We start from the raw sequence: 23,353 nt of genomic DNA on the forward strand, positions 1-23,353 counted from the left end.
CGGCCGTGGAGCCAGGCGGTGCGAGCGAGAAGGCAACACTCGCGCTGCAATATTCACGGGCCTGGCAGTGAAAGGGAAGTAGGAGAGGCGCGCAGCCCGCGCAGCGCGCACCACCCCACCGGGCGTCCCTTCGCCGCCCCTCCCCCCCTCCCCCGCCCCACGAGGAGCCAATGGGCGCGTTGCGCCACTCCGCCCCGCCGCCCCCCGCCTCCCCTCGCAACGAGCTCCACGTGCCGCGAGGCTCGGCGCTCGGCTCGGATAGAGAGAGCGCAGCGCTGCAGCGCGCGTGGAGCGTCGCTCCCTCTCTTTCTCTCCCGCCGCGGGGAGTGGGAGGGAGAAGGGAGAGGGGCAGAGAGGGGCGTGTGCGGGTGACGCAGAGGCAGCATCGCCTCGTGGCGGCGAGGCGCGACGCCACTGTAGGCGGCCGTCGCCGCCAGCAAACAGCAGAGCACAGCGAAGCCGCTCCCCATCCCCGCGACGCTCCACGACGCGCGCCTCGCCGTCATTCTCACTTTCCGCGACAGGGAAGTCCCAGTCGGCCCCAGTTCCCAGTGGCGTGGCCGTCGCCGACTGCTACACTGCAAGCCACCCCCATCCCCGGGGACGAGGGGCAGACTGGTGGCCAACGAGGCCACAGCCGTGTCGGGATAGAGGGAAGTCCAGAAGCGTGTCTACCCTTATCACCAACTTAAAGTGAATTTGGGAAAAGGGGCCAATTCCGTCCAGACGCGCGGAAGATGCACATGAGTCACTCAAGCGCGGGGTATCGCCGTCGTTCGTTCACTTCATCGGCCACTGATCCAACCGATAGCACTATCAGCGGCGATGGAAACGAAACGACGCCGTCCCGTCAATATCCCCCGCCAACGGTGCTGCGGCAGAGTCTCTCGTTGCAGGAGTATCGACGGTGCTTGTGGCCACTCTTAGAACGACAACATTTCGCCAAACAAAATTCAGTCAGCAATGTTTCGATAATGCATAGAGTGGCAATATAATTTATTCTATTCTATTCAATAATTTATATGTCAGAAAGATCTTGATTTGAGTTTTGATATCAGGAAAAACGTGGGGAGGATAAGTGGGTTCTGTGGTTGGTGAGGTTGGCACCAGTGTGTTCATTGGAAGCAGAAGAAAACAAGTTTCTGATGCGTACTTTTGCTGCTTCTTTTTAAAATTTCTCTGAAGATCGCAAGAGATTTACGAAGATGAGACTCACTCTTGCTCTATTGTTTGAGAAGTTACCGAACGGAAATATATTTAGAGGGTAAATATTGCCTTCCTTCTTACTTGGTTCAAAGTCATGTTGAATCATAACCTATAACCAGTCATATTCTGGTTTGCCTTTTTTGTAGTTTATTTTGTTCTCTCTTTACCTTGTTCATATTTTTTTTGCACCCCATTTAAATTTATTCAAAGCGTCTGTGTTAATTTTATGTGTTTGTCTATTCCAGCAAACATAAGCTCAATCCCAAGATTCGAAACTGGATGAAGCGTGAAACTCTCGCAGACATTCAAAGGGAAGAAGCAAACATGCAAATCCTGAGGCATCACTATTTAACCAAGGTTCGTTACACTTTACATTGTAATTACTTGTTTAGGTTTTGTTTTGTAAGTATTAACCTATTTATAACAATTTTCAGCAAGAAGTAAAAGGATATCGATATGATATGGGTTTAGAAAGAGAATTTGTTAGAAGCAAAATAGAATTGAGGAGAAAGAATTTTCCGGCCAACATTTACCTTGAAGATCGCATGGGTCGGTTACGGATCAAGGATAGCTGGGAAAAATATTTTGATTGATGTAGTGATTAGGTCCTTATTATGATAGAACATTCTGGTTCCTCTTTTGCTGTGAATGATCAACAGAATTTTTTGTTTATATTGTGCTGTTTGTAAATTAAATCTTGACGTATATCTAGTTTTGTGTTCTCTCCCTTACGATGCAAATCTTACCAGTTCTGAAGTATAGGTATTGGGAGGGAGACTATTCTCAGAAATAACCAACATCAAAGTCATGTACATATGAGCATTCATTTATTTCATGGATTCAAACATGCATAAAGCTTACGAACACCTTTTAGTATACACATATAAAGCTTTTGATTATTACTTACATTGTTTTGTCATGGAACACATGTGGGTATGGTGATGCATTTGCATACTTTACAAACATGACCGGTCAACAAAAAAACAAATCAACATAAACACATCAATACATCTATTTTATTTATTTATTCAACACAGACTTATTCTCACATGATCAGATGCGTATTGCTTAATATTTACAAGGATTTGAAGTCAACAAGCCAAAAAAGAGATGGGTCCTAAATTTTATCTTATTTTCAATAAAAGGTGCAGAGAATCGCCCCAGACATTTTAGCGTTCAGAAGGCAGGCAAACTCCTGAAATCCGAACTCACACACCGAAAATAATCATGACGAAACTACTGATGCGCTTTGCTAGTGATCATATTCACAAAAATGAATTTGCAACAGTGGTGAAACTTTAGTACAAAGACATTATACCAATAGCAAATTAGATTGGCACTTTTATCAAAATGTAGTGTTTTTCTATAACGATAGACTTGATAATTCGTTCACTGCCAAAGCCACTTTGCTAAGTTTGATACCTATACATATGAAGACAAAGAAGATATGCTTAAAGGAAGATATGCTAGGGTTAACATAGTAAGTATCAAAAGCAATATCACTCAATGCTCAAAATATCAATTTCTTAAGCTTATGTTTTTCTTTTGAAGGGCACTAAGAAAGATTTGTTTGCCTTTGAAAACATTCTGAAAGAAGCCTGATAAAAAGCCATATTTTTTTCAAATATAACTTCACTAATGTGTTTGGAAGAAATTTTCTTTGTGGTATACAGATCACATATCAAGTTGCTAACAACTCAAGCCATCATAGTGGATGGTGGTGTTGGCAGTGAAATTCTCATAGTAATTGATTGTTCCCAAATTGTTCAAGGAAAATTATAGTATGATCCCAAGGTTCACAAGCAGTCATTGTCATGAAAAGTCCTAGAGTCCAGTGTTATACACAGGCTAAAAAGAACTACAACTTATCTTCAGGTAATATTACAAAAACTGCTACAAAACTTTGGAAACACAGGACACAATTCCATAAAAATGTTAATATTGGACCACTGTTGCAAAGCTGCAGTTCACTTCAAAATTTTGATTAAGGAAACATATGCTACTGTCATTTCTTTCCACTATAAATTATTTGTCTCTCATTTTGTGCCTCATTTCTAATATGCTAAGCCTCAAGAAATGTTTACAAATTCACATAGACTCATACACCCTATTAAAGATTTCAAAGCAACTAGATACATAAATTATTTACACGACAATCCTCAATAAATAAGTAAGTAAAAATTCTAAGTGACTGTTTAACTGAACATAGTAATAATAATAATACATGGACTCCCTTAGAAGCACTTATATATTTACTGTCAGTTTCAAAAGAATCAACTTATTATTAAACTCTGAAGGTACAGAAGCTATTCTTTTGAAATTGACAGTAAGTTACATCAAATTTTATTTGTAATAACAGGTATAATATAACGTCAAAATTACAGCGTATTAGAGAACTGCTTTGCTTTGCACTATATGCGATTCGTCCATACAAAAACTGGATAAATGAATGGTAGCCATCACTTCACATAATCTCAGTAGGGTAGTTCCCTTAAAATGTACATACTACCTTTGGCACAAGATTTTCAGATCAAGCAAGCCAAGTGCTGTCTGATTCAAAGATAAAGTTTTGATTCCTTGCGACCTGCTGGGAATACCATTGCACTTTCACACCTTTCACCTGTCGTTCAGGTTTACGGTTTCGCTTTCTAGCTATTTGAACTGGTATTTCACAAACATTTGGCACAGTATTTCAAATGAAACAAAATGCCAACATGCTTATGTAAACTATCAGAAATAAAGAAAAAATCTCTTTCATTCAAGAATAATCCTAAAAATTAAGCAATCTGCACAGACTTTTGATGCTCCTAAAGCACATCATTAGCTTAAACCTCTACATGACTTCAAAAGAGCAGGTACCAATAACCAAGAGGAAAGACTAAATAATCCTCTCATCATATCTCTCAGACTATAAGCATAGAGAACTAGAGCATAATGATTAGAAAGTTCTTTTGGAAGTTTCTTTCAGAAATCTCCTTACAGCAGCTGGAGAGTGGTGATTTAAAGACAAATTTACATGTACACAGGTTTCATTTTGTATGCCTTTTTCCAAATTTCACACAAGCAAACCGTAGAGTGGAACCGATAGAAGATTGCTAGGGGCATGGAAACATGGGTAATAATTGTCCATGCCCAAAGACCATAGAAATGAAGTTGGATTGGATGTGATTCTGCACGTGATTTTTCAAGTGTGTTAATTGCCCACATGGCCAAATTCGTAACAAGAAGGAATGTAACAATTTCTCTTCCTGGTTTCCGTCGAATCTGAAACAAAAGGAAAAGAATTTCAATTTTTTCCTCTTAGAAGACAAAAATAAGCTGGGAAAAGACCAATTTTGTTACCTGTTCAGGTGTAACACATGAACGACGAGACGCATCTAGCACAAACATGGTTTGACATGTTGTCTGCACCAATGACGCCAAGGCTGTTATGAGAACAAGTTCCGTATTCTTCTCCATAGTAAAGTGGCCACCGATGACAGTGAATGTGCTGTACAAGAACATTCCAGTCTGAGCACCAATCAGCAGTATGCTGTCCAGTTCCAAGTTACGAGAGCCATCATACCGTAACTGGCGCACCTGAGGAGAAAACAATCATTTTAAGAAAAGGCTAAAAGACAAATGTAGCTTTCTGCGACTTTCGACACCCACCTTAAGCATGCCAAACAGTGTGGCAATGGTGGACATGGCGTAGAGGGACAGCTCGCAGATGTTGACCTCAATCACTGCAAGGTAGACGAACTCGGCTCGCGACGTGAGCACGAAGAAGAGGATGAGGGACAGGATGGTGAGCACGAGGATGAGGATGCCGACGAACAGTCCCTTGTGCGCGCGCGCGCAGTCCACTGAGTAGTGGTGGGGCGAGCGCTTGTAGTAGGGCCCCGGCAGGCCAGCGCCCGCTCGCTCCAGCTTGGCCGTCAGGGATTGCCCGGAGGACGTGGAGGGCGTCATCTTGGCGATGTTCTTCCACATGACGTACAGGATGGCGGCGCAGATGAGCGAGTACTCGATGGTGCAGGGGAACAGGAACGGGCTAGCGTCCTGCACCAGCGACCCGATGATGTTGGTGCGCCTGCAGTCGTAGAGGTGGTGAGGGCCCTTGAGGCCGCGGGCCACCCGCTGGTGGGACTGGACCAGCGCGGCCGCGGCGTGGTGAGCCAGCCCCGCGGCGGCGTGGTGGTGCGAATGGTGGGTCGGCGCCGGCGACGACAAGTTGAACTTGGGGAAGTTGTTGAGCCCTGCGCATCACAAGGAATGAGTTGCCAGTTGTCAGAAAGGCAAAGGTGCGCAAAGGCCTACACTGTAACCGCGATTCGCGGCAACACTCACAATCGACGCCCTGCTGGGGGACGCGGTGCGCGGGCAGCACCAGTGTCTTGTTCTCCGGGTTGTAGAAGGTGAGAATCTCGTGCTTGGTCTCCTGGATGAGCACGTTGAGCCACACGGACAGGTTGGTGCCGATCATGTGCATGAGGCCGAAGCGCGCCAGCGTGCGGTGTTTGTACACTTTCATTTCCTGCAGCAGACGAAATCGGTTCCAAAAACAAACCTCCATCCGTAGCACAAGACCAAGAGATTGAACGCAGACGACCTACCTCATTGTTCAAGAAGATGAAGTACATCTGGATGAAGATGAAGGCCATGCGCGTGGCGGGCGTCAGAGCCAGCAGCACGTTGTGGCACTTGGTGTTCCTCTCCAGCTCGAAGTACTGGCCGAACTCCAGCCCGGAGTAGATCATGCTGCCGATGCCGAATGCTGCAAAGGCGAAGCAGAGCAAGTGTCAGTCGCAGTGTCACAGCGCGACGAGCAAGAAAGGAAGAAGGGAGTCGTGTTCGTCGCGCTGTCTCTCTCGCACGCATGGGGCGTCGCGTATGGCTGCGAGAGAGACAGCGCGACGACAACGACTCTCGGAATCAGTCTGCTGGAGAGTGGCGACGTACCCACGGCGCCCATGCGCAGGTAGAAGCTGCCGTAGTGCTGCTGGTGGTAGAACTGGCCGGACTGGCGGCGGTAGGCCGCGGCGCGGTACCGCTCCTGCTCGGTGGCGGTGCTCACCTCCGTGTCCGTGTGCGGGCTGGGGCTGGGGGGTGCCGAGTCGCTGCTGTCCGAGTGGGACGAGTTGGAGATGGACTTGGGCCGCTTGCTTTTCTCTGCAGAGAGAAAGGCGGACAAAAAGAGAATGAATGAAAAATGCTCGGTGGCGCGTTGGAACTCTTTTCAGTTTCGGAGACGCAAACAACACGGCCTGCCAGGCTTTGCCAGCGCGTCTGAAAAGTTTGCGAGCAACTTGATTTAAAAAGGACGCTTTGTCTGGAAGGGAAAATAGAGGCCCTCGCCGCGGCGGACGGCAGATGCGGCACAAAAAGGCAGCCGGGCAAAAAGAGAAAAACAAGAGCGCGACCCGTCATACTGCTGCTACCTCCAGGCATCCAGCTTCAGCCATCCAGCTTCAGCCATCCGGCTGCAGGCAGGACAAGCAGGAGCGAAAAGGGAAACGAAAGCACGCCGAGAGCAGCGCGGGTAAAGGGTCGGTCCGCTTTCAGGTACAGCGAGCGCGCTTCTCGTTTTGTTGTTGTTGTTTTCGGTATCCGGATCCAATAACAGGACGGCGCAGCCCGGAGAGCAGACGGCACTGCGCGGAATCGCCCTCATTCTCATTTCGAGCGCGGCGCGGGGAGACTGACTCACTGGACTTGCTGAAGGAGTTGCTGACGGAGGCGGCCGCCTTGTCCTTGAGCAGCATGGCGTACATGTACAGCAGGAACAGCATGCTGCCGAAGTAGAGGTACAGGTAGAAGCCCTCGTAGAAGGAGGGCGGGATGTACGTGGAGATGACCTCGGCCATGGGGAAGGCGATGCCCATGACGACGATGAGCTTGCCGTACAGCGCGGACAGCGTGGTGGCCAGCGCGTCCCTGCAACAAAAGCACACACACTCAGAGTGCAGTCGCTTCGACCGCCAGCCACATGCGAGAGGTGCGAGCCACGTGCCTACATGTCCTAGTGCAACTGGGATGCATAATCAAGCTGAAGAAGAAGGAAAAGAAAGGCAGAGACAGAAGAGAAACCAGAGCGGCTCGGCGCGCCGGGCGCCGGTAGCGCCTGCGAGGTAGGCAGTCGGGGTGCTGGAAGGCACGGGTGCGCTGCATCGGCCCGCTTGCCTACCTCGCAGGCGCCATGCTCGGCCGAGCCGCTGCGCCGCGCCGGCGCGACCAGCCCTCGTCGCTCTGTCTGTCTGTCTCGCACCCCGACGAGACGTCCTATGAGTGCGACAGAGACAGGGCGACGACGAAACGACACTTCGGAATCAGTCTGCAGACGTGCTTCCGCAACAAAGGAGCTCCTCTCGCAGGAAGATGCCAAAGCCATGCATGTCCAGGCCGGGCTCCAGGCGATGCTCCAGGCCCAGGCCTTTTGTCCAAGGAGTGGCGGGGAGTGGCGGTCAGCGTGGACGGGCAGATAAGCCAGCGGGGCGGAATGGGCGCGGACAGGCAGGGCGCGGGGATCATGGAGGGGACTGGAGAGGGCGGCGGCTGGAGGATCTGGGCCACGGCGACGGGCGTGTCGTGTTGGGGTGGGAATCGGGCAGGGAGTGGCGGCGAGGTGGATGGGGCCTGGAATGGGAGCGGGCCGTGCGATGGGGCTGCGATATGGCGATCAGGGCGACCAGGCCAGCCAGCCAGGCGGCAGTGCACTGTCACACTGTCACTGCACTCGGCCGGGCCTACGTACGTGCCCAACTGCTTCCAGTCCAGCTGCAGCTGCTCGATGCGCGACGGCCGCTTGAGCGCCGAGATGGGCAGCTGTCCCTGCAGATGGCCGTGCACGGGGAGGTGGCCCGGCGGGTGGTAGGTGGCCATGACGTACCTGTCGGGGCCCGTAAGGGGCGGCACACGGCACACGGCATGCGGAAGGAAAGGTAAAAAGTAAGAGGCCGGTTCTACACACTGACAGAGAAGAAGGGAAGAAACAACAACTACGGGTCGAGTCTACTTCTACTCCCCGGTCGGCAGGGCCCCTCCCGTCCCCTGGACGCACCACCAAGACCCAAGGGGCGTGTGTGCTGCTTCCCAGTCGGTCCGCTTGATCCCTCATCTCGGGTCACGCCAAACGCCAAGGGGGCACGGCGGCCGAGACAGGCAATCTCCTGCCTGAGACGAGGCTGAGCTCCGGGGACCAGCCGAGTCGTGCCGTGGCTCTGTCTCTGTCGCACTCAAGGGGCTCTTCGTAAGGGTGCGAGAGAGACAGAGCGACAAACCGACTTTGCGCTGGTGGCAGCGCCGCGTAATGACTCCCCCTCCATCCCCCACTTCTTCCATCTCTCCGCGATCCGAAGGCTCTTAGAATTTAATCGAACGGGCGAGGCGAGGATCCACGGCCGCTGCCGCCGCGACAGGCGAGGGGGCTCTGCCGAAGGGGACCACTTATCCTACTCTTGGCTGTGCTGGTCGTACTCACCCTGGGCCCGGGCCGGAGGAGGCGGCGTACCGCACCGAGCTCACCATGGAGCGGCTGGGCGGCAGGTAGGCGGGGGCGTGCGCCGCCCCCTGGGGGGCCCCATGGGGGGCGGTGCTGGCCGACGACGCCCCCGCCTGGTGGTGGTCGACGGCGGCCGAGGGGGCGTGGCCGGGGGCGGCGCGCGTCGAGCCGGGCGACGACTGCCTCGACGAGTGCCTCGACAGGGACAGCGTCTCGGGGCTCACGATGACGGCGGACGGGCTGGCCGGCGAGGGCAGCAGCGTCCCCTCCGCCTTGATGCCCGGCGTCGCCACGCCCCAGCTGCAAAGGAAGCACGTCAGAGGTTAGCGCCAGCGAACAAGTGAAACAAGACAATGGCGCACTGGTGGCGAGTGGAGAGGTCGGGGTTTTGGGTGGGACGAAAATTGCAAGTGTGTCATGTGTTAAGCCGTTTATTAGACTTGGTTGGGCTTAGGAGCGCCGCTCATTGCAAGCGCATGAAGAGTTGCGTGAAGGAGTACCAGCTGCTGAGCAGGCGGTGCAGCGTGGCCAGGGACATGGGCCCCAGCCAGCGCGCCTTGATGATGACAGGCATGGAGGCGCCCAGCATCACCCCCAGCACGTCCCTGTTGAAGGCCAGCGCTGCCTCGCGGTCGCGGCATCGGAACAGCATGCTCTCCCACTCGCACGCGTAGGCGGACGGCAGCATCTGCTCGCCCGACTGCTGCACCAGGTCGCCCTCCAGCCCCAGGACCGCGGTGTAGGCGAAGGCCACCGGCAGCAGCCCGACGACGTACAGGTCGCGGTGGCCCATGACCACCGAGGTGGTGGCCAGCAGGGCGAAGCCCAGTGCGCCGGCGTGGATGTGGAACAGCGGACCCTCGAACACGTCGCTGAAGCGCTGCAGGACCTGCGCCAGTGACCGCCACCAGTCAGAACACCCAGCCGCGCGGACACACGGCCATCGCCATGACACTCGGAAGCACCTGCATGAGGGCGCGATGGTCGTCCAGGACGGCGTGCAGCTGAGCGCGGTTCTCGGCGTTCTGGACGGACTGGGTCAGGCAGCGCAGCAGCCCCGCGATCACCAAGGCCAAGGTCACGTGCACCACCTGGGGGTGATGATCGCTGGTTATCGTTTTGGAGGGGGGTTTTGGCGGCGCGCCATCGCCCTGCCCCGCTTGCCTGCAGCGCCGCGATGCACACGGAGGAGCAGACGATGACCACAGACTGCAGGGCGTACTGCCCGGCGAACAGCGCCCAGTGCCACCACCGGCCCGTGCCGTCGGGGACGTTGCCGTCGAAGAGGAGGCCGAGGCCGGGCAGGCAGGCGCAGCCGAAAGTGAGGTGGCCGGACGCGAGAGGCCACGTCACCATCAGCAAGAGGGCCATGGGCAGCTCCAGCGCCACGGCCCAGCGGCACACCGCCAGCAGCCAGGCCGTTCTCCGGGCGTGCTCCGCCTCCTGCGGGGCACGACGCGGTGCTCGGTGACTCCCGGATCCCGGCGGGCACTACAGCAATCGACTACCGACTCGTCGGCTACCTCGCCCCGGATCAGGGGTTCCAGACGGGCCGTCAAGGCGGCCAGTTCGTCGAGCAGCTCCCGAATCCCGTGCGCGTCGCGCGCCCAGAAGCGCTGGTAGCTCGCGCCGCACAGCACCATGGCGGCGTTCATGGCGGAGAGCGTGGCGCGGTTGGTGCCGAGGTGCACGCCGACGTCCAGCAGCAGCTGCGCGCCGACCAGCGCGCTGAGCAGCGCGGACACGTCGCCGCCGTGCACGCGGATCCACGCGCGCTGCGCCCAGCCCGCCACGCCGCCGAGCACCACGCCCTCGTCTGGAACAAGGTGGCGGTTGGCCAGGACGCCGAGGCCGAGGACGCCGAGACCGCCGACGTCATGACGAACCGTACCCACGGACTTGGAGGCGAGCAGCAGCGCGCGCTGCAGCGGGCCCACGTCGCCGTCCTGGCCGCTCTTACGGGACGCGCAGCACTCTGGTGTGGCCATGGTGGAGTAAGGAGTAAACGGTGAGACTGCCCCATCTACCTGCCCCGCCGATGAGCCAAGGGCTCTGCCGAGGGCCGCTGACGACTTTTAGAACAACGTTGCCAAAGTCGTTGAGCTCTCAAGCGGCGTGCATCTTTTAGCGGTCACAGGGACAAGTTTCGGTGGCGTATGCATACATCATAATTTTAGCCACTCGACCTCGCGGCACCTCAGCCGATAAATTAGCCGCCGTCACAGTTGAAGTAAATGACTTGGAGAAACGACTCATCTGTCCAGCGATCGGCGAGTGACCAGATGGCTGGGCCGCCTTGGCCCAAGCCCCATTCCCTCCGAGTTGTCCTGGGCTCAATCGCGGCGCGTCTGCGGCCCGGAAAAGAGCGCGGGGCGGGGCGTTAGAGCCTAGCCTAGTTCTCTAGGGGGAGGGCGTGTAACGTACGTAAGGGAATTGGCCCGTAAACGCCCCGGTCGGCCCGTCGGCCGCAGGGCCAAAGGCGAGGCCAAAGGGCCATTGGGCCGGGCCCGAAGCGCGCTGAACTGAACTGGCAAGGCACCACACTGTTACACCGCGTCGCGCTGGATTCGCAGGCTGGCCCACTCCGGCCCTCTGGCCCTGTGGCCCCACCCCAGTGACAAATGCGGCAATGCGGTGGCCGTGTCACGTTGGCGTGTCCTGAGCCAGCCCACATCGTTCCCCGCCACTGTTTCTAGCGCGTTATCGCCTCCTTTGCCTAATTTCGCTGAGACCGACAACCTTCCCCCCCTCTCTCTCACACTCACACACACCTTTCGCGTCCATGGCGGTCATTTGATCCACCCACCCCAGGTCACCTGCGCCGCCCGCCTTGCACGGCGACCTTCTGGCTGACCTGTTGCTGTGTACTCCAGGACGTCGCCCTGCCAGCGTGTCCCCCTTTCGCGGGTCAGCATACATTAGGCGACAACGGGGTGGGCGACACACGGCGTCATTAGCATCGCGCCCTACTGGCCGTCCTCGCCGCCCTCACCGTTCTCGTCGTCCTCGCCGCCCTCGCCGCCCTCGCCGTCCCCGCCGTCCTCGCCGCCCTCACCGTTCTCGTCGTCCTCGCCGCCCTCGCCGCCCTCGCCGTCCTCGCCGCCCACGCCGCCCTCGCCGTCCCCGCCGCCCTCGCCTTACTCGTCATCCTCGCCGCCCTCGTCGTTCTCGTCGTCCTCGCCGTGCTCGCCGTCCCCGCCGCGTCCTCGCCGCCGTCGTCATCCTAGTCATCCTTGTCGTTCTCGTCGTCCTCGCCGTCCTCACCGTGCTCGCGGTCCTCGCAGTCCTCGCCGTCCTCGCCGTGCCCACCCCGGCGGGTACCGCTGTCCTTGCCGTCTATGCGAAGGCGCCGCCAATTAAAGAACACACGATGAAGAACAAGCTTGCCTTCTAGAAGGCCGTTCTTGAAGTCGCCTGCTTTGCATTCTCTCGCATTCTCTGTACTCGGCCCTGGGCGTTCGCGAGGGGCTTTTGCTTCACGCCTCCCCTCGAGGCTCCACCCTGGTTCCGCCCCCGCACCGCACCACCCCGCACTCGGCACTCGCATTGTTTCGCACGCCGTTGTACCTTTCTTTGTCTTTTTGCGTACAGCGCTATTGTGCATTCCCCCAGCAGACTGACGAGTCGTTTCGTCGATCTGTCTTTGTCGCACTCACGGGGCCTCCAGTAGGAGTGCGAGAGAGACGATGAGAGGGGTGGAAGGCATCCCGTCGTGGAGCTGCACTCGTGTAAGTGTTTTCAGCGCAGGGCTGTAACGCTGCTGCAAGAGGTATCGGGACGAATCGAGACGGCGAAGGGGGGCGCCCCTGCCTCTTCCCCCGCCGCGCCCACTAGATCGCCCCTCCGGGGGCCCTTCGAACCGAACACGGGGCCCCCTCGTCCCACTTCGCGCTCACGGAAGAGCAGGCTGCTACTTTATTTTTACCCGCTTTGAAGGTTTACTCCAGGCCTCTGGGGGAGCGGGGAGGGGGAGGGGGACGGCAGCTCCCTTCGGGCGGACGGGCTTGTCGAACCGCGCCAGAACACACCGAGCTATATAACGGGCGCAAATAGGCAGGCGGCCTACATGGCCACGTCGCGTCGCCGAGTACGCTAGGCCAGGCCAGGCTACGCGTGGCGCGTGCTGCAACGACCCGGAATGGACAGAATAGTGTGCGTCAAAGCGAAGACATAACTTTGAAGGCAAAGTTTAAGAGCTGAAATTAATTAAAATTGCAATTTTAAGGGACAAATAATAGTGTCCTTTGACATCAATGCGTAAGGAGAGGTGACTTTGGAGGAATCTTGGCGAGTCACACATCAGGGGGCAACAGGTTTTACACTGCAGGGAGCGTGGTGCGGCGTGTGTGAGCGTGCAGGGTGTGCAGGGTAGCTCCGTGCAGACGCTGCAATGCCGCAGGTTTGCCTATCTTCGCCTGAATGGCCTCTCGCCCGAGGCTCCGACAGGCACCCAGTGACACTGTGACGTCCTCGACAACTAGGCAGTGGTGGAGGTGCTAGGAGGGAGTATAATGTCACCACACAAGTAGGCAAAAATACCCAGGATGCACCAGTGTTGAAAGGGTTGCCTACTGGGCGATATCAAGGCTTCGACTTGGACAGTTTGCCTCTAGGACCTCCACTGCCCAAGTCGGCAACCCTCTCGATCGTCGTAATTTCTGGCTACTAGTGTGGCGACACTGGGAGAGCACGCCGCTTTACCTGTGCCTCTTCCAGAAAATGACCAGGCGCTGCCGCAGCTCGTAGCTCAGGCTGCCCATGGCGCCGTTCACGGTCACGTCGTCCGAACGGGTCGGGTGGGTACCTCCGCGACGAGGCACGCGACACGGCGCCGCCGTCTCGGGGAAGCGTCACCGTGGGTCTGCGTCTGCCCCTCCGGGCCTGTGCGGGCCTCGGCGCAAGGGACGTGCACGCCGGAGGTTGGGTGGGGGTTGTCCGCCCTGCCGCCCTCTCTACCGCCCTCTCGGCCTCCCCGGCCCTCGTCGCGCACCTGACGGACTGACGGACGGGCACATGCGCCGCGCCCGCCGCGCCCGCCGCGCTCTCAGGTCCGGGATGGCTTCCCCTCCTTCTCGCCGCGGGGGACTGAGAGAGAGCGAGAGAGAGGGAGGGACCCGGAACGGGCTGGCTGTGGCCGGCCATGCGGGCCGAGGGTGGCGGCGTGGGTGGCGGGGCGGTGCGCGTGTGACCACCCGCACCCCGCACGCGCCGCGCCCGCCCGCCCTTCCCGACGCCGCGCCCGCACTGGACGAGGGGCAGCAAAGCGGCGGGGCAACGGCGACGCGACAAAGGACAGCGATTGATTTTTCGTTCGTTTCGTTTTTCTCGGCCGTCGCCGCCGCAAATGGACAATCCCGGGCAGGCAGTCAAGTGGCCGTCCGGGAGGGAACAGAACACCCCGATCCCTGACTCCCTGACGCTGTAATGGAAGGCGGCTCGGGTTCCGACTTGGAGCACCGGCATCGCCCCCGTTGTGTACAGTGCAGGGGGCAAGCCTCCTCCAGTCCAGGTCGAAGAGGCGCCAGCACCCCGGCCAATCCAATCGTACCCCGACGAAAATAAACCTGATTATCGCGGAATGGAAAACTAATTGAGGCAAACAAGCCCAGACGTGACAACGCCGCACTGCAGCCGCGTGCCTGGCCTGCCTGCAGACTGATTCCGAGAGTCGTTTTTCGTCGCCCTGTTTCTCTCGCTGGCCCGTATGGGTGCGAGAGAGACAGGCCGACGAAAACGACTCTCGGAATTAGTCTGCTGGGTGGTGCCGCCCGACGATCCGACTCAAGCTGAAGCGCGGAGCGGCGCGGGGCCGGCAGGAGCGGGGCGCGCATCACGGTAATGGCTTTCGGAGGAATTGGAAATGGGTGACGACGACGCCCGCTCGCTCTCGGACTCTCGGAGGCGAGAGAACCATGGACGATAATAGCGACGGAAGCGAGGCGACACAGTCCTTCTTCCGCGGGTGCGTCGACTTTGCGTGCTCGCCCCGCTTTGCCTCACGCAAATGCCATTTACGGCCCAAACGAGCGGGCCGCTGCCACCGGCTGTCGCGGTGTCCGCTTACAGTGTGTGCGCAGGCCGCCCCAGCTTGTTGACACGCCTCGCCTCGCACCACCGCCAGCGACACCAACGGCATCACCATCATCATTTAGCGCACGGCCTCGCCATCAAGTCATTTTGATTCGCGCGGTACACGGTACGCCGTGCTGGCTGCAGGCCGACACCCCCGCTCCCCCCCCCCCTGTTTCTGGCGGGACCCCGTCTCCTTCACGACTCTGCGCCCCTTCCTCCCCGTGGGCAACATCGAGGAGCCCTGCTTCGGCTTCGGCTTGCGGGTGCGCACACCGTCGCCCAAGCCGCCCCCGCCGCGGCGAGAAACTGGGCAACTTTGTGCAACCGTATTCAGATTCACTTTGAATGCTTCCCCCTCCTCTCCTCCACGCCGATCACGCATAGCACCTCCACGTCAACGCACTTATCTACCTCCTCGCCGCCCCGCCCGCTCCCTCCGCTGCCGCCGGGAAGACGTCACTCCGACTGTCACTGCTTCCACCCTCCCCTCCCCCCCGCGGCTTCCTTCCTACCGTCGAGTTGTCTCCGCGACGCGACGCTGTGCATTTGAGGCGCGCCGAAGTACTGTGCAAGTGAGTGAGTGTGTGTGAGCAGCCCTTCGCCCCGACCCGCGGCCAACCCCGGTCACCGGCCCGGCCGCCACTAGACGTTCCGAGACAGGCAGTGCGATAGAGATGCACGGACTCCCTCGTCGCCGTCGTGACGGACCAGCCCGCTGCCGCGCCGCGAGTGCTCGTCGGCGCATTAAACCTGGTCGATGGGCATGGGCACGGCCGGTGCGGCCTGCTTGTCCTGCTGGAAGCGCGGGTCCGTGGGCGGGGCGCGGGGCGGGAGGGTGGCGCCTGCACGCTTGCCCCTCCACCTTGCCGAGGCGAGGCGAGCGCCTGCAGGCAGGCGGGGTAGGCCATGCGGACGACAGGTGCGTCCCGACGCGGCCTACCTGCCGGGCTGCGCTGCTCACTCCAGCAGCTCCAGCATCGCCGCGCCGCGCCAACGCGCGCGCCAACGCCACGCCCCGCCGCGGCTCGCGCAGCTTCCAGCATGCTTCCATGCTTCCAGCGCGCGGCGGAAAAGCCTCATTTACTGTGTGTGACACGGCGACACGGCGGCACGGCCCGCCTGCAGGCCGCCTGCACGGCGGGGGCGGGGTGGTGGGGCGGCCCGACTTTTGCATATCACGGTCACCGTGTCCCCGCGGGGCCGCGAGGAGGGCCGCGAGGCCGGGAGGGAGTCCAGGCCCGGTCCCAGTGACCTTGGCGACGGCGTCGCGTCCCTGGGCCGAGCGCGTCCAGCAACCCCGCGCCACCACGAACGCCAAGGACGGGAGGCCGGAGGCCGCGGCGCCGCCCCCAGCTAGCCCGGCTGCCAATGTAAAGGAATGCCGGACAACGACAACGGTCCCGGCCGCAACAAGCACCCCGCGCGCCGCGTGCCAGGACCGACATGGGGTGGCCGGAGGGAGGCGGCCGGCATGGTGGAGAAGGGCATGGCGGCGGCAATGGCACGGAACACGGAATGGCCCGGCCCGGCCCGGCCCGGCCGAGCTCCACGACGGCGACCCCCGCCGCGCGGCCGCGCCTCGAGCCACATGCTCTAGCTGGCGATGGCGATGCTGGAAATAAGGCCGCACACTGTACGCCACTTTTCGGCAGCAAGAAATAGTCGCAAAGTAGGCTGCAATTGATGCAGCGGTCAGCGCGCCGCCGCGCCATCACGCCGACGACGATCATCGTGGCGGGGACGGCCACGCCGGGCCACGCGCCCGAAGCAGCGAGGCGTTCTCACGGGGGCAGCCGAATTTGCACAAACGGCCGTCCGTGAGAGAAAAGAAGAGAGTCAGTGAGAGTGACGGAGATAGCGGCCGGCGTGATAAGGAGGGACTGGCTGTTGTAAACACCCGGAGCCCGAGCAAGCAGGCCGAGCGAGCCAGCCAGCCAGCATGAGCGCAGCGCCCTTCCCCGCGCCCTCGCCGCGCCCCGCCGCGCCCTCGGTCGCCTTTTACGGCTACTACAGCCATTCGCCCTGATCCTAAGGGACGGCGACGCGGCCTCGGAGCGGCCCGGGCCCAAATCACCCTCCTAACATGTTCTTCCGGTCGGGGCGGGGAGGGGGAGGGGGGCTCTAGATGGCGGGGAGGGGTGTGAAACTCGGTCTGCCACTCCAAGTGCCCGCAGCAGTAGGGCGGAACGCGCCGCCACCCACGCATGGCGGTTTCACGACGTCGTCGTCCGTCGATGCAGCATCGATCCCCGCGCATTAAACTTTCAGCGCGCATCGAAAAACAAACACAAACTCGAGCAAACTTGGCGCTTCACTGCATGCTGCCTCACCTGGGCACCTCGCCTGGGCCGGGCGGGCCGGGCGGGCTGGAGCCGGGCACGCCGGCGTCCTGGTGCTGGTGCACGATCTCCTCGCTCACCACGCACCAGCTGACGCGCAACTGGTTGGCGCCTGCAGCTGCCGGCTGCGGCGGCTGCAGCTGCTGCGGCCCCCGCGGCGGCACCTCATCCTCGGAAGACATGGGGTGCTGGGGCCCAGCCCGGGGCAGCTGCTGGGGCAGGCGCGCTCCGTTCCAGCATTCGTCCGGCGCTCTTCCCCAGGACTACCGCCACCACCGAGATCAACGAGCAGCACCCACTAGATCGCCGTCGTCCCCGTCGCCATCCTGGTCGTGGTGGTCGTCGTGGCGGTGGCCATCCTCATGCACTTGACGGCGCGGAGCCCGGCGTTGACACGGTGGCGCGCGGCACGACGGCGATGTACCCTGTCCGCCACACCCGAGCCCAGAGCCCCGCGACGGTAAAGTGCGGCCGCCACAGTGTGACTAACGCAAGCTAACACAAGCCAGTCCAGTCTACCCCGTGTCCGCGTGTCCGCCTGTCCGTCTGTCCGCCCCGCCCCTTCACTTTGCAAAGCGGCGCGAGGACTGCCGCACTGTCCCTCACCAGCGGACAGACAGTCAGACAGTCAGACAGACAGGCAGGCAGGAATATTTTACGGACAGCCTAGCAGACACCGTAGGATAAACATGGAGAGGGAGAGAGAGAGCAGATGAACCAGTGGAAAGAAGGGGAAAGTAGTGATGGGGCCCTGGACTGGGCCTGGGCCCGCTGGGGTAGGGGCAGACACGGTGGCATTGCACTAGTGCAGATAAACTCTGCCACCACACTCGCACACACGCACACGCGTACGTGCCCCGCCGCAGGGCAGGGTGGTGTTTGCTTAGGAGAACATGCACTCCGACCACCAAGGAGGATGAGTTGCAGCGCGACCCCCAGCCCCAGCCCCAGCCCGCTACACGCTCCACCGCGACCCCACGCAGCCTCGCCCCGCCCCCGCCGGGCCGCCGCGGCCCGCCGCCAGTCACGGTCGGGAAAGCAAAGGGTGCGGGGCAGGCCAGGCAGGCAGAACACACGCATTCACATTAGGATTCGCATCCAGCCCGTGAGCCTGGACCGGAAGGAGCGGCGCGGAGCGGCGCAGCAGTCTGCTCCGGCCTGTCTCTCTCGCACTCGTGCGGGACGCTCCATGAGAGCGAGAGAGAGTCCTCTCCCACTCGGAATCATCCCGCAGAGGGGCGGCTGCAACAAACTTGACGGGCGGCGCCACCGCCTGCAGGCTCATTCCGAAGCGGCGCTTCATCACTCTGTCTCTCTCGCACTCGTGGGGCGTCCCGTGGGGGTGCGAGAGAGACAGAGCGACGAAGTGCCGTTTCGGAATCAGCCCCGCTGGGAGGGCCTTGCTGCACCTCGGATGGGATGCCGTATCCGGCAGTTCGGGACACTTGCGAGGCGCGGCGGGACTCGCCCAGGAGGATGTAGTACGGGGAGGGGAGGGGAGGGGAGGGGAGGGGAGCCGGCAACGGGAACGGAGGGAACGGCACGGCGAGGGGCGCGTCGGAGCTACGAGAGCTACGGCATGGGGATGTATGCCCCACAGCTGCCGCGCTGCCGCGGAGCTAGACCGACCGAGCCAGGAGCTAGGCCCGCGCACGACGTGCACGTGTGGGGAGGGGAGGGGGCGGAGGGGAGGGACGTCGGCGTCGAACGACTTGGCTGTGGACGGACGCAATGCCGGATGTTGGAGAGCGGCGAGTGGCCCAAGCCAGTGCACCCGCTGTAGAGCACGGCGCTGCACTCACCACGGCGTGTCGTCCGTCTTGTGCGTGGTGGGCGTGATGGTGTCGTCGTCCTCCTCCTCCAGGGTGAGCTCCTGGTCCAGCGGCAGCAGCCCCAGCGAGCCGGACGGCAGCCGGGGCCCCAGCAGCGTCATGCTGGCCAGGGCCGTGCCCGAGGACGAGGCCACGGACACGGCGGGGTGCGACAGTGGCGCGGTGGCGGACGTGGAGGCCTGCGTCATCTCCTCGATGTCCGAGTCGATGCCCTGGTCCAGGTCCAGGTAGAACGAGTCCCGCGAGTCGGACGAGTTGCGCCGCAGCTTGAGGCTCAGGTCCGGGGACGAGTCGTCCATCTTGCGGTGGTGCGCCATCTCGGCGGTCAGGGCCTCGGCGGCGTCCTCGGCGGCGTCCTCGGCGGCGGCAGGGCAGAGGCTTCAGTCAGTCCGCCAGCGGTGTGGGCGCGCGGCGTGCGCTGGTCCTTCCGGATGCATCCTGCGGACCGAAAGAGAGTCAGAACAGTTAGCCGCGGGGTTAGCGTGTCGGGGCGGCGTCGCGGAGGCCGCGGGTTCGAAACCGCCAACGGCCTCTCTGCGTTTCGCGTGACGGCGTGGCCGCTGCCGATAGCGACGCTGTACGGCGGAAATTTCCATATTATTCGCAGCGACATGAATAAGGGCGGCACGACGCATGGCGCAGAGCAGTGCTCCACAGTGCAGTGCGTGCACGCCGAGCACGGGGAAGGACAAGGGAAAGCAAACGGCCTTCGTTTGGATTCTCATATTTTTCCGCGGAGACGGGTGGAGTGTGCAATGGGGCGGGTGGAGCCAGCAGGCGGCTGCAGGCAGGCAGCCATCCCCCGACGACTCGGTTTGTTGTGGCGCGGCGTTCGATTTGCAGTGCTGAGCCCTCCTTGCCCCGGGGAGCTGTTTGTTTTGCATCGGCCGCGCCTCTGCCGGGCAAGCCGAGCGCCAGCGCCGCGCCGCGCCCTGACACTGACGCAAGCCATCCTCCAGGAAGAGGCCGCCCTTGTCCTGCTCAGTGTCACGCAGCCCGCATCATAACGCGCTCGGACAGGCCGCCGTTCAGAGCGTCTCGCCATGCTCGCCCACCTTCCCCCGAGGGGAGGCCGAGGCCGAGGCGGAGCACAGTGGGCCAGAAGCCGGTGGAGGCGGCCAAAACTCTAGACGTGTTTTGAGCTCCAGAGTCGCTAAATAGGACTCGAACCGAACGTGTGACCCCTCCAATGGATTCCTCGCTCGAAAAGCAATCCATTGGTAGGGTCACACGTTCGGTTCGAGTCCCATTTAGCTACTCTGGAGCTCAAAACGCGTCTAGGGTTTTGGCCGCCTCCACCGGTCTTCTGGCCCACTGTGCGGACGACTGCGCCGGGTTTTGGATTCAGCGTCCAGCGGCGTCCGTCGCCGTGGCGGCGAATACCGATTGTTTTCAATCCATATCACTTGGCGAAGGTGCTGCACCGCCCGGCACCGCCGCAACAGTCGCAGCATGGGGATGGCGATGAGCGTGATGGGGAGGGGGAGGGGGTGCGCGCGGACGGCGCGGACGCGACCCTCGACACGACGCGCAGCACGCACAGCACGCGCGTGACGCGATGCCCCACCGCGAGAACGAGCAAACGCTCCTCGGGGGGTGCTGCCCGCGCTGCCGAGCGATTTCGAATAGTCGGTTCGTCACTCTGCCTCTCTCGCACCCCTACGGAACGCCCCGTGAGTGCGACAGAGACAGTGCGACGAGACGCTGATTCGTCTGCCGCCGCTGGAGAAGCACGCCGTCGCTGTTCCAGCGTCCCCGGTGCGGCCGGCAGACTGATTTCGAAAGCGTTTTCGTTGTTCTGTCTCACTCGCACCTGTGCGGGACGCGCTTTGAGCGCGAGAGAGACAGAGCGACGCTCTCGGAATCAGTCTGCAAGCGTCCCTGACGGGGACAACAACCCGCTACGCCGCGCCACCGCGTCGCCGTTCCAATTTGGCCGACTCGCCGACTCGCTCCTCTCCTCGCTTCTTGTTGTTTTCCCGGGGTGGAAGTGCTGCGGCAGGTAGAGCTTAGAGTAAAGGGTTGGCGATGGCGGGCGCACAGTGGGCCAGAAGACCGGGGAGGCGGCCAAAACCCTACACGCGTTTTGAGCTCCAGAGTCGCTAAACAGGACTCGAACCAAACGTGTGACCCCACCAATGGATTCCTTGTTCGGAGAGCAATCCATTGGTGGGGTCACACGTTCGGTTCGAGTCCCATTTAGCGACTCTGGAGCTCAAAACGCGTCTAGAGTTTTGGCCGCCTCCCCGGTCTTCTGGCCCACTGTGAGGAGGGGCCCACTGTGAGGAGGGGCCCACTGTGAGGAGGGGCCCACTGTGAGGAGATGAAAGATGCAAGCGCGAAGGCAAAGGGCAGAGGGCAGAGGGAAAGGGGTCTCGATCTGCTGGCGCTGCCTTTCCTTTCCGCTCCGCACTGCTTGCCGGGGCTCGTGATTGGCTCCCCGGGGACCCTCGCGTTTAACGACGTCGCTGGTTAATGAGGGCACCTCATGCTTACACGGCGCATTAAAACATTCGGCCCGGATGCAATGCCACTAACAAAATGTATTTCAAAATGTTTCCTCTTTTTTTTGTGTGTGTGGCCGCCGCCGAGCTATGAACCTGTCTACACGGCGCGAGCAACAGCACTTCCCTGGTCCTGACGTCTGAATGCCCCTGGAAAGGAAGGGAGGGGGAGGGGGCGTTTTTAATCGCCTTTGTCTGGCCATGTCTGAGCGAGGGGGAGCACGGCGGCGCGGCGGCGGCGCGACTGTGGGACCGAACTGATTTTCAGAGCGGATTATCAGTCGCGGCTCGGGCGGCCAGACAGAGGTGGCGAAGAGCAGACCCTCTCTGGTGGGCGGCACCGCCATCACGTTCGTCTTCTGTCTCTCTCGCACTCACTGGCAGTCCACAAAGAGCAACAAGGACCGTCTGGAAGAAAGTTACGTAATGGGTGGACGACCCCCAAGCTCCAGGAGCACGTGTACAAGGAGGGCGGTGCAGCCACCCAGCCCCCCAAACCGATGCACAGCCGAGCCATTCAGAAAATCGGTTTGTTTCTCTGTCTCTCTCGCACCTGCTGGGGACGCCCCACAAAGACTTAGTGCACCAGAAACAGCAACGAAACGACTGAATCGCACTGAACCGCGAGGTGCATTTGTTGCATCCGAATGTAAATGCAGAGGGTGTGGCAGGCCCATTCCGAGCAGTGCTTTCATCGCTCTCTCTCTCTCTCTCTCTCTCTCTCTCTCTCTCTCTCTCTCTCTCTCTCTCTCTCTCTCTCTCTCACTCGGAGCATTCCGGAGGGGTGCGGGAGAGACAGAGGCACTAGGGCGCGGCGCCTGCGCCGGCCTTCTTTGTCTCCGCGGGGGCGCGGTGGGAATCTAAGCCGCGCCGTGCTGCGTGCTGCGGGGCCCGGCACTCCGCGCGCAAACAAATGGGAATTGTTAAATCTAATCCGGTCATTGCTGATTGGAATTAGCTCGCCGTGATCCATGCATCCCCGTGTGTGCTCAGCTCAGCGGGTCGGGCAGGGCGTGCCCTTCGTCCTCGCAGTCCTCGCGTGCGCCGCGGCCCAGCCGAGCGATTCACGAGATCGGTTTGTCGTTCTGTCTCTCTCGCGCCCCTAGGAAGAGTCCCATGAGTGCGACAGAGACAGAGCAACGGCCCGACTCCTCTGAACCGCCCGGCAGTCCGCGCCAGTGCAGTCGCCCAGCCACACGGAGGGAAAGGCGGGCTGGCTAATTATGCCCCGATTGTCCCTTTTTCCTGTTGGTCGGCATGGCTGCGTGCACCGCGTGCCGTGTCGCCGGGTCGATGGCACCAGACTGTCTGGCCTGTCTAGCCGCGCGCCGCGCAACAGCATCTCTGTCGTGACTGTACCCCGTGGGGCGGCGCGAGGGGGCGGGGGCGGGGGCGGCGCGGAGGGGGCGTGGCGTATCGATCACAACAACCGCCACAAGTGCCACAACCGCTACGACAACCACCTGCCCGGCAGCCCCTTGGGCAGCCCCGTCGGCCGCTGTCGGCCCTGCCCGGCGAGCCTCGAAGGCAGCCAAAGGTGCAACGGGGACGCTGGCGCTGAAGCAGGCCGACGGGGCGGGGCGAGGCCGGCGAGGCCGCCATGCTCGCCGCCGTGCGGGCGTTGACTGTACTCCACTCCTCTTACCTGTGCGTGTACTCGACGCCCGGCGCGCAGCAGGGTGGCGATGCCCAGAGTAATCCTTTGTCACTGTCACACGGTCCTCAAGACGGTCTTGGCCTCGCGGCTCGCGGGCCGCTTGCTCGCGCGCGCGCCTTCAACCCATGCCGCCGGCCTTCCCCGAGCGCGACTGGCGGCGAGCGGCGTCCAGCCCCGCGCGAACGGGGCGGGGGCACTCGGCGGGGCCCCAGCAGGCTGGCCATAAGGGCCGCGGGTACGACACGACTCCGACTACGGCATGG

At 60.2% G+C, this 23,353-nt stretch overlaps 2 protein-coding genes across 3 annotated transcripts; one reads left to right on the forward strand and one right to left on the reverse strand.

Moving 5' to 3' along the window:
• Positions 1-1,088: 1,088 nt before the first annotated feature.
• On the forward strand, positions 1,089-1,917 carry LOC117649441. The gene is made up of 3 exons (XM_034392245.1): positions 1,089-1,264; positions 1,452-1,563; positions 1,641-1,917. Exons 1-3 carry the CDS (start codon positions 1,206-1,208, stop codon positions 1,797-1,799), a joined length of 330 nt encoding a protein of 109 aa, XP_034248136.1. The 5' UTR covers positions 1,089-1,205; the 3' UTR covers positions 1,800-1,917.
• Positions 1,918-2,011: 94 nt separating this feature from the next.
• On the reverse strand, positions 2,012-8,778 carry LOC117649440 (proton channel OtopLc-like). Of its 2 annotated transcripts, XM_034392243.1 has the most exons (9): positions 8,666-8,715; positions 7,940-8,074; positions 6,896-7,122; positions 6,148-6,357; positions 5,802-5,962; positions 5,536-5,722; positions 4,858-5,444; positions 4,549-4,785; positions 2,012-4,470 (listed from the first exon to the last, which is right to left on the reverse strand). In XM_034392243.1, the coding sequence occupies exons 1-9, from the start codon at positions 8,710-8,712 to the stop codon at positions 4,219-4,221; spliced, it is 2,043 nt and encodes a 680-aa protein (XP_034248134.1). In that variant the 5' UTR covers positions 8,713-8,715; the 3' UTR covers positions 2,012-4,218. The 2 variants fall into 2 exon arrangements, with proteins under 2 accessions (XP_034248134.1, XP_034248135.1); XM_034392244.1 differs by lacking the exon at positions 7,940-8,074 and having other exon boundaries at positions 8,666-8,778.
• Positions 8,779-23,353: the final 14,575 nt, after the last annotated feature.

The sequence above is a fragment of the Thrips palmi genome, unplaced genomic scaffold, assembly GCF_012932325.1.
Source record: "Thrips palmi isolate BJ-2018 unplaced genomic scaffold, TpBJ-2018v1 HiC_scaffold_4, whole genome shotgun sequence".
Taxonomy (NCBI): Eukaryota; Metazoa; Arthropoda; class Insecta; order Thysanoptera; family Thripidae; genus Thrips; species Thrips palmi.